The following is an 18,460-nucleotide window of genomic DNA, read 5'->3' as shown; positions in this document are numbered from 1 at the left end:
GTCATCATAAAAATATAACTCCATAACTAAATACACCTAATATTGTACTTTGGCGTGTTCACTTCCTGCCTCAGAAAAAGATAGAAGAAAATGGTTGTAGCAAAGCCAAGTCCTCACTAATAGAAGTACCTACATTGCACACTCTATCATACTTCCTTAGAGACTAATGAATCTAAGCTAAGGTTTGTACAAATTACCTCAATAGTATGTTTTATTCAAATACTGTAAAAAAATAGTTAAAATCTGCCTTAATTTTTTTTTTTAAAGATGCAACACTAGGAACACTATTGAGGTCAAGAATATAAGAACTGCCATGCATCAGTCTCTGCTTTGCACCAGTAACTAACTTCCACCTAAACTAGGAACTAACAGAATGACTTATCTTCCCATCTCTCAGCATATGGCTCCTCTCCAATGCCCTTGCAAAGAAGTTTAAAGATTTACAGATGCACTGAAGAGAAGCAATACCAAAATTTACGAGCAAGCACTGCTGCTTAAGATGCAACAGTTCACACGTGAATGTTAAGCACTATAAGAAACAAATACTCATTTTGAAGGGAGCCTGTCTAAAGGTTAAAAGAAGTGGTTAGTCAGACTTAATGGATTTATCACAGCTTATATAATACAATTACTATATACCTTGCCCATGATATGTGCAAAGAGAGTGAGCATAGTAAATGCATTTTAAATTCCTATTTAATATTAGGAAAGTCAGATCAACCACAAAAAATACCTTCCTTTACAATGCTTCTTCCACTACCCTTCAAAATCAAGCACAATTATGTAAAATGCTTTGGTGATACAGAATGAGATACAAAAATGCAGCTCTCAAAAGCACAAAGTTGTCTGTTGCAGCAAAGGATAAGAATAAAACCATCACATCTGAACTCTTAATACTGCTGGAGACATTCAGGCAAGAGACACTTAACCTCTCCATGTCTTAGTTTGTCTCAACACTAAAATGAATATAAATTCTAATCTACATCAGACAGATGTTTGATAAATGATCTAAGATACCCTGCAAAAGTACTATAAGCTACTACAAAGGAGCTGCTTTAATCAGTGAAAAGGACAGAATCCCAATAGTTTAACTGAGGGTAGCTGGAGTTAATCTGCCATGGCTACTATAAACTGACAGCCAATTAACCTCATCTATAACAAACTGGGCACAGAAAAAAAGCTCTTTCCTTTCATCTTATTAGAGAAGTAGTGACTACTAAAAGCAAACCAGTGATTTGGTAACCTCTGTTTACACCAGAATCACAAACGTAACATGCAAATCATCCCTTCCACTAGTATGAGCAGCAGTAACAGCACCAAAAAGCTGACAAAATCTTTATGTCTCAAAAGCTCTCAGTTGGCTACATGAAAAGAAATTATTTATTCTATCTTACAGGTGAGTAGCAAAAGAAAAAAAAAAGCCAAATGCGGGCAGAAGACCACAATGTATCAACAATGCTGACAATCAAAACAGGAAACACATTACTGCATAAGCAGGAAGGAAAAAATGGAGAAGATAAAAAGTTCAGTTAAGGTGAAGGGCCAAGAAAGTTTGAGCTCATCTGGCTAAAGGATCTCACAATATATCTCATAGAGTTGGTACTTTTTCCCAGAACTGTAAGCATGAGAATGTCCACAACACGCTACAAACACACACAAAAAAAATCTGAATTTCCAATGTCACTACTGGATGGAAACCAGCTTGCTACATCAGTGCCTTAAAAAAAAAAACCACAACACAAAAAACCCCCCCCAAAAAATGCCAACAACAAAACACACCACACACCAGCCCTGCAGATCTCAAGTATACACAGCAAACAATAATTTGCAACCATCAGCATAACATTGCATTTATTCTTTACTAAAAATAACCAAACCTGAATTTTAATAAAACAGACAACTTGATCATCGTTCAGAAAGCAAGTAAAATTCACCTACCTCAAGCTCTTCCTGACTTCCAGCTCGGGTTTTAATAATTCTAATATTTTGATTTTTAAGTGACAACTTTACAGGTTCAATATCAAACTCACAGGGTATATAATTCTCTAACCAGACAATTATCTTTCCTGTAATCACTTGCTCAATATTTCCCCCAGGAATCTTCATCCTAGTTATACATGGAAATTTTATTACTTTTTTCATTAGTCTTTATTGTGACTTAATGGCTGCAGCTATGAAGTTGTCAAGATCCAAAGCAATTACTAAAAAGCTTCAAAGAGGTAAAATGTGCACATGAACACAAAGCATGTTTGGGAACAACCCCAAATAGGAAGAACTACAAAATACAATTGAGATAAATGAACCAGCTATGACTAAAAAGACAACCTCCACACCCACTCATCCCTGCCAAAAAGGAATCCACTTGAGAATATTTTGGGAGAAAACAGATTAAAAAAATTCTGCCTCCCCTAATGAAAATATTAATCCACTCTTAAGGAATCTTTCCTAACCAGAGTATCAAAAATGGCACCATTCAAGTTACACAGTGCGTCTCACTGAAGACTTAAGAGTCTTAACATGACATTTACTAATAACAGGAATTTCAGGATAACAGCAACACAGTTCTGGTATTTAAAAAAAAAAAAAAAAAAAAAATCGAATTATTCAATCCAATTGTATTTTTTCTTTCTACCTACTCCTTGTTTTTTGGTAGTAGTGGCTCATCCTGGGGATAAAGGTTTTCTTGGTCCTATTAGACCTAACCATAACGCATATCAAAGGTTTAACATCTTGTGTGCGGAGAGCAGAGGAAGATTTAGCTATTACAATAGGATTTGCCAATTTTCTGTAACATGAATACTTAGCATTTATGTGACACTTTTAATCTTCAAAGAGCTTACTTCTCACAGTTATCATCCTCAAAAAGAATGCCATTAAGTATTATCAGCCTGTTTTATCCATCTGTAAAGTATCTCCATCAGGGCACACACTGTCACATTGCTATTTGGATTATGTTTGCTTCAAGCAAAGCTAATCAGTACAGGTTCTGTGATAACCCTCCCCATAAGACTAGTGCAGGGAGGAATTGCTACATAATAGCCCCAATAGTGAAATAATCCTCCCACCATCTGAGCACTTAAATCTTATTGGCTATATTTTATATCCTCAGGAATTAAAGGAGCCTAGTTTTATATGCTTACCAGTCCAACCCTGTAAGCCATAAAAGATACATTAAAGAACCTGAAAATTCAGAAACCTGCAGATCATTAAAATAACTTTTACCATACATACGACCACAAATTTAACTGCAATAGACTGCAATATTAGGGACAAAAGTAATTACTGTTATCAATTAAAGAACTACTAAACGCAGTCTCAGTGACGGAACAAAGCGATTTCTAGCCCTCATTAATCACAGGATGTCACCTTTCCTGGCTGCAGGCCCCTGTCAGAGCACTTCTGCCAAGATGAGGTGCTGTTACTGCTCTAGATGCTCTGAATAAATTATTGCTGACCCTGGAGAAGAGAAAACACTCAGCTACCTGACCAGCACAGCTAGGCGTGGAAACAGCACAGAAAAGTAAAAGGAAAGGAGGCAGAGGTACATTTTGTATGAAGAGATATTTATCAAATATTTTATATCCTGCTTTTTATCCTCTATTCTTGTAATACCCTGGGCTTCTGCAGGTATTTAGCCAGTGTTCTATATTAGAACTAGTGTATATTATGGTTCCTTCCTCCTTTAACCTATCTACTCATTATTTAAAGAACAAGATTAGTTCACACAAGGCCTTTACACAACTATTCTTTAAGTAAGGTGACTACAAGACAACACTGAATTGCAGGTAACACAGAAAGTGGGGGATTTGTTAGTGGCAAAAAGATCGATTATAATTCTTTAGGAAAAGAAAAATCATGTTGTTAGCTGCAAGACTGGAAAACAGGGACCAAAAAGTTTATATTACTTTTCCACTGATAACAACCTTCGCTAACAGCCTCACAGAATACAGAGCAGGCTATGCTGACCAAACTAACTGCTGCTACCCATTTTTCTTAAAGCAATGCTGCCTCAGCTATGCGAAGTACAAATCCACCTTTCTAATTTTTAAACTAAAATCCAGGATTTAACTGTATCACATTCTTAGGGAAAACGTGGTAAAAATCTTATTTACAAGATGAGGAAATTTCCAGCGCAGAATAAGGTTTCTGGATAACACCTAACAACCAGAAACACAGATTGAAAGGAAGTGCTTCTTCAGCCGAAAATAGATTCATGATGCCATATTCAAGTTCATTTTTAGAACAAATTTAATCTGCAAAACTGAAGTTCTCATAATTACTATCCCAATACTTTCAGTTCTTTTTCTCTACATCCACAGACTTATTAAATCTGGCACTTCCTGTTCTGCTTAGGTTTCTGAAATTCTTCCACATTTTTTTCATTCAAGGTTTCAGAATTTTATAAGAACAATTTTACAAACTAATGCAGTAAAATTGGTCATTTAAAACAGCTGTCAAAAAATCCAACTAAATTAGCCTTATGATCATTTGTAGAGCTCCACTGAGACAGCAGCATATACCTGTTAAAGTATTTCAGTTCATGAATTGCTGCCAAAGCAGCCTGCCACAGGACAAAACCTGAGCATTTCCATTACCACTATACATTAAGATAAGGAATGTCAAGTCAAAAGACAAAAGAAATGTAAGCATATTTCTACATTAAATACTTAACATGAAATTAAATTGCATGAGTGGATGACAACTGAAAGACCAGCTAACAAAAAAGTAGATACAATGTGAATAAAAAACACAGCTTGTGAGGAAGAATTCAAAAGGGCTTGTAATAGATTTTATTTTTAAAGGACGAAGAATACATTTCTAAGCACAATGCAATTATCTCTTATTTTGGCCTGGTGACACTGCCTCTCATAACTTCTGGGTCCAATTCAGACTCTAAACTAAGTGAAACAGCTTCAAAGGACTTTGATATTAAAAAAAAATCATCAAAATAAATGTTATACAAGACACTGCAAAGTATAGCTTCGTTTGCCCTTTGTGGTTGGTGGTTAGAAGCATGTATGTCAACCGAAGCAGCTGCCTCACCCCAGACCAGTTCCACACTGCCTTTATGTGTGGCTCGTGACATGCACCTGCAGAGAACCTGACCAGAAGAGAAGTCAAATCTCTTTTTAAGGTATACAAATGTCTCACTGACTGTTTAAAACCATTCTAAAGGTCAAAATTGAAGTGCATGGCAATGTGTAAAGCCCAATGATATTTCTGCCCATCTTCTCAGTCTGCCCAAAGTTACCCATCACGAGTAGGGGCTCTCCTGGTAGTTTCAATGGCGTCCTTGTCCCAGAAACTCTGCATGGTTTGCAGTGCATTCCACCTTAATGCACTGGTGAGCACATTAACCTATGCAGCTTATGCGTATCATTCCAGAGAAGAGATTGTTATTTTGCCCCAAATACACCGCATGGTAAGCACAATGAGTTATTAGCCCCATCAGCATGTTTCCATGTGATAGGAGAAGCTTGTTATGTGTTGTGATAGGCTAAAAGGAGGAGGGAGAGGAGGACTTAAACACCTTGGAGATCACAGCATGTCACTCGATATGCCGAGTCACCCTGCCTGGGATAGCTAATCACTTTAACAGAGGTAATGATTCAGGTAAGCAACAATTTCAGTCCTTTCACCATTTTTACATTAAGTAATATATACAGTGGGAAATAAACCCTGGCCATTACAAACTGCCTTGATTATCACTTGTCCAAACCTTTCTCAGGTATATCCTATTTTGCCTCAAAGCCAAATAAAGGCCCTGTTGCAAATGTTAGCATGTTTTTAAAATAAAGTAATTTTGTTAAACTATTAGATTATTCAACCAAGAAACACACCTCTCTATCTCGTAGAACTCAGCCACATGTCAGTATTACACTAAAATATTAAAGGAATTTTTTAAATTGTCATTATAATGAATGACAATGGTCTACACAGAAAAATGCTGTGACTGATTATAACTTGCATCAGATTTTAAACAGATTTGATGAACCACTACAAAAACTATATGCAGACACATTTTGTTTCAAACCAAGATCTGAACCTAGCTTATACCCACTGAGAATCAGAAATCCAGAAGAGCTTTTACACCAGTTTAATAAAACTGCAATTAAAAGAGATGCACTCCTTCCAAACATGTCCCCACCGATAAGGAGGACTATGCCAACCCTGCTCAATTGTAAACACAAGCTCATTAAAAAAAAACCACTTCTCAGAGGTGTTAAAATTCATTATGTAAAAAAGAAATGCTAAGTATTATTACACAGGTAAGCTGAAAACACTAAAGCTATACAGACACAGTATACTAGTACAGACACAGTACTAACAAAAGTATGATGTCCCTGACGAAATCACAAAAGAGAATGTGCATTAAGATTTTGCCACTCTTTAGGCAAGCAGGGTATTTTTATTGCAGTAAGTGCCAACAATAACATAGTATTCAAAGTTTTGTGAATTAGACCCTTTCAAACTCTTTAGCAGAATCTACCTTAATGGATTTTTCTTCTACATTCATCTTTGCCCAAAGGCTTCATTGTCTCATTATGTAAATGACCTTTTCATATGAAAATTAAATGTTAAAGATGCTTTTTGTAGTTCTTCAATACTGCAAATATCACATGGACATTCACAGTAATTCAGACTAAGTATAACTTAAAAGAAAAAGCAACTGCTTCAAGCAATATTCCAAATTAAGAAATAACTTGTTTTTAAAATACTTCAAAATTGAAAGTCTTATTTAGAATTAGCCTCCAGAACTTTCTTTCCTATACAGAAACTAGGAAATCATCAGTTTTATTACAAACAATACCAAAGACTAGATTGTAAAATGCAGTGCTGAAAACACACGTGCAAAACTTGAAGACCTGCACATATACCTTCAGCACACTTTCCATCTCACGGGATGTTCCTTGCAGAACCCAGCTAGCAGTCAACACCCAACTGGAGCTCACCTGAAGAGAGGTTGGGCAAATCAAACGCTGTGTGCTCCTGAGTAGCCTCTACTGAACACCAAATCCCACATTATTCCAAATAATTCTGTAAGTTGCCACCAAATAGCTTAGCACTGCTAGCTACCTTGGATGCAGTTAAAAAGTATATACCAAACATGACACTCGTTACAAAGGCAAAGACTTATCAGTCCACGACAGGCAGAAAAACTCTCACACTTCTTCTACTCATTAAGATCACCCCTACAAAGGTGTCCACAAGTACCTTACTCTGTCAGGCTCCACAGTGAGACACCAAATATTTCTTGGTGCACTCTCAGTGCCTCAGTCAGCAGCAATGAACAACACCCCAGCTCCCAACCCAAGGAGGAACACAGCACCTACCTGGCCCAGTAGGACTCAAGTGGATGCACAGGTCCCCACTGAGCAAATCTTTAAAATTAATAGACTACTGTTAAATAACCCAGGAGGCCCCAAAAAACCCAACTCAGTGGCTCTGGTTTACAACAGTCCTTGAAATAAGTTAGTGGACAGAAATAACCCCGGTATTTGAAAATGCAACACTTGTTCTACCCCCCTGCATTTCTTTTCTGTATGTTCACTGTATTTTGAATTTCTTCTTGGACCAAAAACCAGGAGGATTATTTTAAAAATAATTAGTAGCTAAGTCACACAGATGCCATGTTAAGAGCTCAAGGACATACAACTCATTAGACCTACCTGGCACTCCTCACATACCAAATTTTTTAGAACAGATGTATGAATTCACAACGTAACCAAAAATATATTCAATTTTCAGAAGACATTCTGTCATTTTTAAAATGACAGATATTGGCAACATCTGTTTTTTTTTCAAATGCAGAAAAATCATAATCAGTCCTATCACAAAGGAGCAGCTGTACAACCCCCTTAATTTACAGAATCAAATAGACATATCATGCCTCACCTAATCACATAACTTGCTAAAGCTATGGGTTTTTTTATTCTCGCAGAGCTCGTCATCCCTTCAGAGGCCCGTTTTTTGAATGTGATTTCATTTTTTTTGAATACTAAAGAACTGAATGCCTTACTTTATTAAATGAGACAGTAGGCTGGCTTCCCTTTGAGCAGAAGAAAGGGAGTAAGGGTTGTTTTACTCATTTCTCCCATAGAGCCAGCAGCCAGAAAGCCCGATACTGTTACAGGTCAAGTACAACAGGGCTCATGTAGCCCCCTCTTTTTTTTTTTTTCTTTCACATTTCATTAGAGATGCTTCATATCATTTTTAAAAGCTTCCTAGTTTCTATTGTTGTTCATTTTATTTTCTCTGGAGGACACTGTCAGGTAGATTTAGGACCCTGATGTTACATTTCATAAAAACAAGGCTTTACAAAATTCAAGATGAACAGAAACATTTCACAGAATCTATCAGGTTGGAAAGTATCTCAGGAGGTCACCTAGTCCAGCCTTGTGCTTGAAACTGGGTCAACACTGAACTCAAACCAGCTTGCAGAGGGCTTTGTCCAGGCATCTTGAAAACCTCTAAGGATGAAAGTTCAACAACTTTCTCTGTGCATGTATATTTAAAAAAAAAAAAAAGGCGTATTGTTACAGGAATAAAAACTAGAAACTGATTAGAAAGAGGTGACCATGAAAATAACTGATTTCATTGATTAAAATACCAGAAATAAAGCAGAACAAGGAAGAGTTATATGAGCTATAAGATATATAGGCATATAATCTATAAAACAAATAAATGTTTTGAGTACTCAATTTTAGTCTACATCAATATAAGAAAATATATTACGTATCTAATAGCCTGATAGTGTACTTTTAGCTTATATCAAGATGTTTAATACTCAAAATGAGGATTTTTTCAGCTTATCCTTTAACTTCCAGCCACCATGGCTGGAATGGTATTATCTATTTATGCTCATTGGCAGCTTTCCTGACCACTTTGATTTGAATCTCTATTAACATGCTGACAGGACAAAATTGCATCTAGTATTATGAGACTACTATTATTTAGAGACACGATTCACCTGTTGAAGTGAGAAACCAGAGGACTCCCAACATTTACTGAATAATATTTCAAGGGTTTGAGGGCTTTTTGCTTTAAGATGTTAAAATGTTTCTTGTTTACGAAATACCTACATTCTTAAATCCTCTTTTACCAGACTTACATCACTGTGTGCACATCCAACATTTGAGCACTTACTCACCAAGTTACTGCCATGCTTGGTACAGCTGGACTTGGGAACCATCTAAGAATTACTAAAAACCTACTAAAAGGTATGCAATCAGCTCCCTCAGAACCACAGCACTCACGGAAGCCTAAGCAGAAGGCAACGTTTTCCTCTAATTCCTAAGCTTTCAACTGCTATTTCACAAAGAACTTCTAAAGACCACAAAAGGCATCTCAGGAAAGGAAACTTACTGTTAGTTGACTTAAGTTCACTATACAAACGTTCCTCATTTCCAATAGGAAATAACTTGGGCAGTTGTAAGTAAGAAGAGGTTGAAAACCACTGAGTACACTTCTCTAAACTTGGAACCTGAAGTAACAGAAGAGAAAGTGGCCACTGCAGCTTAGCAGATGAATAACTACAGATAAATAACCTCTCTTCTAAAAGTAGCCTCTTTTCATCAGTTTGTGGAAGTTTAATTCCCCAAGTCACTTGTGCATTGTAATACCATGTTCAGCAGAGACTACTGAGGTATCCTCCCAAAACAAGCATCAGAACTGAATGTCAAAGTTGTGAAATAATTACTGCTCTGTGAATTTGAGCAGCTACTTGCAGCTCTACAGATTTATAAACAGGAAGTGTGAAGCTATGCATTCATACCTGCTTTAATCATATGACAGAGCCCTAAAGCCATCAAATACCAACTGACATAACAAGTCTTGCTGTATGATCTAGACTGTCTCAACAGTGGATCCTATTCATTTTGATAGCTTAAAAAAAAAAAAGGCTGAGAGAGATCTAGGCATTTTCATCACATGCTCTGAAAACTCAAAGCTCCTTGAGCAGAAGGACACAGGTTTATACCCCTAGAAAACAACATATTCTGAAGACCGTTCACCTACCTATGGTGTTCAAGCACCATCAAGTTTTTTAGCTATGAGAGAAAAGAAAGTAGAACAATTGCCTTCATGGGATACAGAAACAAGAGAATAAACTACTAAAATGGTTCCCTGATCATTTTTTCTAAACATGCATCTGGGATTTTAAAAAGTTAATTTCATAGTCTGCAGTAATAAAAAGTAGTCTTCTATGGGCTCAAGGGCTGAGTCCATGGATTTTGTCACCAGGTGGAGATCAAGACAACCCCAAATAAATTATTATATATTTGCATTAGTTTTCCATCATCCTTTTGTCAGATTTACTACATCTGTACGCTTGACAATGTTAGTGGTCAGACACCAGATATATATGCCTTGATTTAAATAAAACAAGTGTAGCTATTTTTCAAATTCAATCAAGATACAAAAGGTCGTTAGCAAGATTTATCCTCTGCCCATCACATAACATCAGTTGTTATTGGAAAGCATACTAACTAACCTTTTTGTGGATTAAAGCGGGTTTTCATTGCTTTGAAGGGCTTGTTGTTCTCCAATTGGTAGCATCTTTGAGATACACAAACAGGAAAGAAAACTGTCTTTAAAAACTACTATTTCACAACCTCACCAGAGGCAAATCCTGTGAAATTGATTTGCCTCAATATTAGCTGGCAGTTTAATTGCAAGCACATTTTTGAAAGACAGCACTATTTTTGTTCTTTCTTTTTGCTCTTTTTCTCAGAGATCATTGTGCACAAAACAAAACACAATGAAATGGATCTATCAGCAGCCACTCATTTCTCCAAACAGTATACTCACTGACCACGCTGACGTTGTGGCAGTTCCCCCTTCTTTCATCCCAGCATACATGCAACAAAAATTTTACCTTGCTTGAAACAGAAAAACATCATCTTCCTCTCTGGCACAAATCTGACAGATCCATAATTATTCACTGACACTTCTTTTGTTTAAGGGGTTACCTGACTGAATATTTAGCACACATAAGCTGAAAATGGCCTGAGCGTGACCTGCTCTAAGGAGCATTCACAGAAACTCTGACTATAGATTCTATAATCTTATCATTTTCAAGTACATAAATTTACATTCAGTCTGCAATTATATTCTGAATGTTACTTAAGCAGAATACACTAACAATCACTGGAAAATATAGTCCTTAGGGATCTGAACTAAAGTAGCCAGCAATACCACATAGTCGTCTCGTTCCTGGGGAATCCTTATTAAAATATTCTATACACAACACAGAATAGAGCAGGAGCTGCTGTGCTGGAGCTAATACAATAGTAATAGAAAGTTCTTCCTTTTATAAAGTTTTATTGGCCCAAAGACAGTTCTTTAAGGAATCGAGTGTCAAGGCTGCCAGCGAGCAGAACAAGATAAGGCAGACTTTAGAGTGCTACCTCCTTGGCATACGGCAAGGCCTAACACAGGGCAATTCTCAGAAAGAGCAAGCATCAGGCAGCCTGATGAACAGAATGGTAGGAGAGGAGTCAGAAATCAGAGGCACACGTTGGAAAAGGCACCAAACCAAAAAGAGATACTGACTGAGCTAGAGAAGCCTGCCTGACTCGGGGCACTTCCCTAGGAAGAAAACTGCTGTTGGAGCTTAGGGCTAAGAAAAAAGCAACAAACTCAATAACTATGTTACCAGTTTTTGCCATCACAAACTTAGTTTGATAAAATAACCAATAATCTTATGCCCACTTTGGAATGAAGCACTTTTCTTACTTCAGCTACAATAACCTGTCCATGAACTTCACCTCCTTACAAAGAAGTCATCCCCAGAAGAAGGTCTGCAGAGTCAGGAAGAGCTCTCACCACAAGTTCAGAACCCACACCTTTTCCACAGCAACAGGCAAAGTAGTGCTTCTGGCTACTATAAATAAGATGACCATAATTTGGCAATATTCATAACAAGAGATGTCTAAAATAGCATCACTTACTTTTCACTCCCAAACTACACAACCAGACGCACATTTTACAGGGCATGAGGGAAAAAGGGAGACTAACAAGACTGAGCGTGACCTGCACTAGTGGACACAAGACGACTTCATCATGCCCATCCACATGGCCACGTCATCCACAGCACAGTCAGCTGTCTGTGCCAACTAGCAGTGAAAAAAAAAAATTGCAGTACTATCTCATGCTCAAGGGTGGAAAAGGCTATTAACACTAGACTGCTCTCACACTTCCATCTCCTTGAATAGAAGTTACATTTTAGCTACAGTTATTTATATTGTGAGTGTTTAACCACAAAAACTCTCCTCACCTTCACAACCTTTGGTTACTCCCAAAATAGAATTGCAATAAATAAATCTGCAGCTATTCACAACTTAAAAGTTGGCCTTATTTTCTGAAGCTTACAGAACCAGCAGCACTCATTGCGTTTTTCCAGCTATTCTGAACAACTGAAATTAAAACTAGAGTCTCAAAAACACGATCACAATATTCTAAATGATTACTACCTCTACAAGTATAGTTAACGACTATTGATTATATATGAAGAACTCACAGTTGAAGAATTTGTACAATACCACCTAATATAAAACTTTCTCGGCGTTTAACGACCAGGACACAACATTAGAGAAGGCAGATTTAATTGGACATAAATACATTTGGCTTTCTTTTTTTAATGTTTATGTTTATCCATTATCACTGTTTGCTGCTTGTGTCCACAGAAATGCCACAAGTACCAGCATGGTTCTGTGCAAGTCAGAATGGCCTAACAAATAATGTTTTGATAACTAGTCTGTTTATACATACAATAATTCACTGCTTAAGTAAACAACACAGTTATTTAGCAAAACATCAATTTATATTAGAGAGCCTAAAACAACCTTTCTGTTCTCCTACAGAAAAACAGTATTAAATGCCTCATACGGATAGAATAACATCGAAGAAAAATACTACATTCACTGTGCAAGAAATAGTTTTAAACAACTTTTAAAATAATCAGTCTTATTTTTACGTCAGGTAAAGTTTTAATTATGAAACATCCAGATCAACTTCCTAAATTTGAAGCAGTGTATGAGTTTAAATCTAACCTTAAAATTCAAAACATTTGGTTTTTCTTCGTTATGAACTTCGGAATATACATCTTGACCAAATGAACGTATTTTCCACCAAAAAGCTTATTTCAAACACTTCCTGATATTCAACTTCCCACCTCTACCAAGCCAGATTTATGACTAAAAATACATACATCAGTGCTTTGAAAGACTTCCTATACTTTCACTAGAAGTGAAATTCAAGGCTGTTACGTTTAAAATCTGTAACGAAAGTGAGTTTGAATCACATATTTGTTTCTTCTGCTTGACAGTATGTTGCTCCATTTCCTATTTGCCATGGCATCCCTCAGAGGCTCCACCATAAAAAAAATTTAAGAATATTTAATGAAAATCCCATTTCACATTAATTTGTTTCTTCTTCAGTTAACACTCAATGTTTCCTTACAGTTTTCCCTTATCAATCATTACATGCTTCTCAGATGTAAGTAGAAATAAGAGCAGCCATACATTGGTTTGAGCTTACAAATTTTACCAAAGCTTTAAATATCAAACAGGTGAACTGCTTTAACTGTTTGTACTACATCACAAGAATCCACGACAGACCAACAATTATAAAAAACTATCCTCCCTGCAAACCATTTACTGTTGAAGATTACTGTCCCTCTTTGTCCTTGGACTTGGATATCACTTCTAGAGCAAGGTAGCTGACAGGGTGTAGCTTGCCTGTCGCCTTGGAGCCCTGCAGCTGCAAGCATTCAGCATTCAGCTTGTTTATGTTTTCCCTTCACTAGTTCCTCTTTAAATTCTCCGGGAGGAATCTAGAAACAGACTAAAAACAGCAATATAATATAATAAACGACACAAGCTACGTCCATTTTTCAACCCGGAGATGCTGATGGGTGCTCCCTATCACGGCCAGCAGCAAGTAAACATGAGGAGCCAGGAGGTACGAGAACGCGGTGAGCTGAGAGGCAGCGCGGGGAGAGGAGCCGCACGGCGAGTCCTGTCACATCGGGATGGCAGCGTTTCCCAGGGTAGCCAGGAGAGCCGGCAGGCGACAGGCGAAGGCAAGGCCGAGGGCTGCGAGGCAGCGGGAGGGTCTGGCGGCACCAGCGCCCGCCGGGTGCCTCTGCCCCCCGCCGCCCGCCCCGCCTGGCTGCCGGCTGAGCGGCGGGAGCGGGACGGCGCCGCCGAGGGCCACCGGCCACCGCTGCCAAGGCGTGGAGGCGGCTAGGAGAGGAAAACCTCCCCGCAGCTGCTGCCCAGGCCCCATTATTAAAGGCAGGGGAGAGAAATAAATAAATAAACACAGGAGGGGGGGAAGGAGAGGAAGGGGGCGGGGAAGGAGCCTGAGGTAGAGGAACGGCGCAAGTGCCTCCGCGCCGGGGTCTGTCATGGTGGTGCGAGAAGCCACCAGACGCCGCCTCGCCGCGCCGCACGCTGACAGGGGCAGAGCGGGGCCCCCTCCCGCCGCCCCCCCAGCCCCGCAGGCCCGCCGCGCTCCCTCCCCGCCCGCCCGCGGCTCGCTCCGCGCCCCCCGCCCTCACCCCTTCGCAGGGCCTCGTCGTAGCTGAGGAAGCCGATGCGGGACTCCTTGGCGCCCATGGTGCCCCTCAGTCCATGGCCTCGCCGCCGGCCGGCTCGGCGCCGCGCAGCCCGGGCTCGCCGCTAGCGCCTCCGGAGCACAGGGCGGGGGGGGGCGGAGCGGGCCGCGCCGGCCGGGGGGAGGAGGCGGCCGCGCGCCCTCCCCGCCACCGCCTCCATGCCGGGTCACGTGAAGAGGGCGCCTGCCGCGCCGCGTCACGTGACGGGGGAGGGCTGTTACGGCCCGGCACCAACGCCCGCTCCCCCCCTCCCCGCCCCCACTTGGCACCTCCTAACGGACGTCGCGCGCGCGTCTCTCGCGCCCCTCCCGCCACAGGGGAGCGCCCCGCGTCACGTGACGCGGCAGCACGCGCCCCCCGCCCCTCGCTGCCCGCCAAAGGCGGCGGCGCGCGGGTGTCGCCTCCCCTCAGCTGTTGCCGGGAAGGCGGCGGCTGACAGGAGCGGCGCCGGCCGCTGCCCCGGGCAAACCGGGGCCCTTCCCTTGGGATAGCGAGGGGCAGCGGGGCTCGAAAGGGGCCAGCTGGGGCTGCGCAGGGCGGACGGCGTCTCGGGCCCTGTCTCAGGGCCGTTACGCGCCCAGGCGTGCCACACAGGGTACAGAGGAGAAGGGCCTGTGAGGAAAAGCTCTCCCTCCGCACACACGCTTCGAAATTTGGCACTTACGAAACTGTCAACGTTTGCCGTAGGGGCGCACACGAGCAACCGCGGGAGAGGCACAAGGCTGTGGTGCAACAGGGAGCCGGACAAGACGGCCTCTCTGCCCTACGGCAGTGCCCTGGGTCTGCACCCTGTGCCTCGGCCCTTCATCCCCCCTCACACCTCACAGCGGACCGCAGCTCTCCTCAGAAAGTCCTCTAAGGAGAAGTACTGCAAGTATGGGGCGACAGGAGGAAGGTCCTGTTCCATTAAAATGTCCTTTCAGTGCCTGAAACAGAAACACGGACTGAATTGTAAAAGGCTCAAAAATACCTCTGTCCTTTGCTGTTCTTGAGCCTGTTTGCTTTTAGTATTCAGTCCGATACTCATACAGAATGGGAGGATTTCCCAAATGGCTTTGTTACAACATTAAGCCTCGTAACATACCCTGGGTCACTCCCAAGCAGAGAAAAAGGAGTTTGAAAGAAAACATTGATTTCCAAGGGCAGCTCATTCCATGGATTGTTCCTGTACAGAAACAAAGCCTGTGAAAACACCCATCGCAAGTCATTCCCTGAGTTACAGTTTCCGTACGGAGCGATCTTACCACATCAGAGCTGGAGAAAGGTCGAGCCAAAGTTACTTTCTCGCTGATGTAAGTTCACGCGTAGGTATTTTTATAGCAAACATTCCAAACAAATTTCATATCTGATACACAAAGCCAGGAATGCTGCTTACAGAGAAGCTAGCTTGAAGGCCAAATTTCTCCTCATGTAACACTACTAAAGTGCAAAGACACTACAAATGAATTAAGCTTCATCAATCCTCCTTACATTTTTTCTGCCATCATCTGAACTGTTTATTATCTTAGATTTGTGACAAAGAATAGAATTATTACACTCAAGCATAAATTCTGCCACAAAGGACCTTTTACCTCTTTGGAATATGGGGGTGAAGTGGAACTTAAGTGCTTTTTAAAAGTATAAATGAAATTGTTGGGAACATACTTCACCCACCAGCACGCGTTGCATACTTATCTTTTAAAGAGGATATAAGCTCCCTTATATCTTCTTATTCCTATGCTACCTTTACATATCTCCTCAATATAGTCCCTCAGCCAAGCAGCTTTCAATTTAGATACAATATCAACTCTTTAAAATATTTGAGAGAATTAATTCAACAAACATGGCAACATGTCAATCAAAAGCAATATTAGAAACAGCTGGAGAAGTCTGTTTTATCTTGTGATTAAATGAAGTGTTCCAACCCCTAACGACGGCATTCCGTGTGCCATGCTCTGTTTGTGATGGATCACTTTTTTAAAGTATTAAAGAGGAAGCAGAAACCTCTAGTGAGGAGGTCCTTCCTCTAGAGGAAGGAAAATGGGTTGGAATGATAGTTAATAGTGATGGCTAACAAGTCATGTTTTAAAAAATGCTCTTTCCAAAATGGTTAAGAATATGTATTACATTAAAACTTGCTGCTTTTCACAGCTAGTTAAGTTGTTTAGACTTATACTGCATTTTTGTATGACATCTTAGAAAATCCAAACTGAAGTGACATCTCTTTTATGTCCCAGAGATACAAATGATGTCTAACAAGCAGTAGAATTTTGTTTGAAGAGTGCTTTAAAATAATTTACTTGATCCATTGTATGCACCATGGCTTGCACCAAATTTAATAACAAAGATATTCAAGATTGGAAAAATCAGACTGGAGGCTTACAATGTCAGTGTCTTTGTTCAGATTAAATTAAGCATGTTCTCAAAGGCATTGAAGCAGGAACCTAGAGATAAGACTTTGTATGCTAACCATGGATCAGATCTGGCAGTAAGTTTTTAATGAAGCCTTATTGGGGACCATAAGATTATAGATGTTGCTGCTATTTAAATGTTATGTCAAAGGTAAATCAAATTAAGATACAGTGAATTTAGACTTGTATTAGATTAACTGAGCTCCTCTCTTCTGGTGGAAAAGTGCTATATATGCAAATCTAACTGTAACTGGCCACGTGTCCTTTTGATTGCTGTGATTTATTTAATTATTTGCTAATCACAAATTAATGCATAAGTACTTAGCAAATATCTTTAAGTGTCTTTGCATCATTGTCAAGTATCTGTGGAAAAACAGACATTTACTGCTGCACGGAAGCCGCAGGAGGCTTGCAGCAATGTTGCCTGCTTGGCAGAGCAGCTGTCAGTCACCAGGAGGGTGGTTGGCAGTCCTCAAGGCTACCAGGGATGGGGAAAAAGAGTCACACATCTGCTAAGGAGAAGGTGTTTCAAGTTGCATTGAAAAGGCCTGAACTCAAAAAGAGAGAAGCCAAGTAATTGTGGGAACTGCTGCAGTGAATCAAAAACAATTCTGAGAAGAGCGGTGTAAGTCCCTAGGATTTCCTGATGTAAAAGTCACTAAAAACAGGAACTAAAAATGCAAGTTCTAGGCCCTGCTATATTATTTGCCTCTCAATCTCTGCCTCTCTTTCCCCAATATCTGCCCCCACCCCCTCCTGGGATATTATTTTTTTAAGGCTCAGTTGCTTTTTGCAGAACTACTTCAAAATATATAAATGTGTTATGCTATTCTGTGTAAGCGCTGCACTCTATTCTCCAGAATAGTCACAATCTTTACTTTGAAGATGATATAAAAAAAAATACAAAACGTTAGGCTATTCTCTAGTATTTGTACTTAATATGAGATTAGGAAGTAGGGCTGAAGGGGTTTTCAGCACAAAGATGAAAAAAGCATCCAGAGAGCTGAAACTAAAGCTGAAACTGCCAGAAGTGTTGTATAGAAACTGATGGCCCAACAGACAAAAAATACAAAATAGCATAAGGGGATGAGGAATTGATGGATTAATAGGCAAACTCATGTCAAAGGCCTAGGTCCAACAGAGCAGAAGGGATCTCAGTTTTTGTACTTTCACAGAATAGTAGCCTAAAGATTCTCTGACTCTCCATATCTCATAAATATTTCCCTATAATTATTACTTAGTTGTATTTTTTTTTGTAAAGTAGATTCGTATTATTATTGTGGATTATTTACAAAATGCAGGATTCTGCTAAAACATGCTGTGGGTCATCTTCAGGAATTTGTATATTATGAACCCAGTAAGGGAGCTTTCTGGGTTTTAATTACTCCAGCAAGTGAACTGGTCGTCAAAATCAAATTTGTGACTAGGAAAATACATGAGCGTTGTGAAT

At 40.0% G+C, this 18,460-nt stretch overlaps 1 protein-coding gene across 3 annotated transcripts in view; it reads right to left on the bottom strand.

Annotated features, from left to right (window-relative positions):
• Window positions 1-14,689, bottom strand: part of USP32 (ubiquitin specific peptidase 32) — a 67,589-nt gene extending 52,900 nt beyond the window's left edge. For all 3 annotated transcript variants that reach the window (XM_068415704.1, XM_068415705.1, XM_068415706.1), the window contains exon 1: window positions 14,564-14,689. In XM_068415704.1, the coding sequence (XP_068271805.1) occupies window positions 14,564-14,621 (58 nt within the window). In that variant the 5' untranslated portion in view covers window positions 14,622-14,689. The remainder of the gene's footprint in view (window positions 1-14,563) is intronic.
• Window positions 14,690-18,460: the final 3,771 nt, after the last annotated feature.

The sequence above is a fragment of the Nyctibius grandis genome, chromosome 18 (genome assembly GCF_013368605.1).
Source record: "Nyctibius grandis isolate bNycGra1 chromosome 18, bNycGra1.pri, whole genome shotgun sequence".
In the NCBI taxonomy this organism is placed as follows: domain Eukaryota; kingdom Metazoa; phylum Chordata; class Aves; order Nyctibiiformes; family Nyctibiidae; genus Nyctibius; species Nyctibius grandis.
This window is presented reverse-complemented; position numbering and strand designations above follow the sequence as displayed.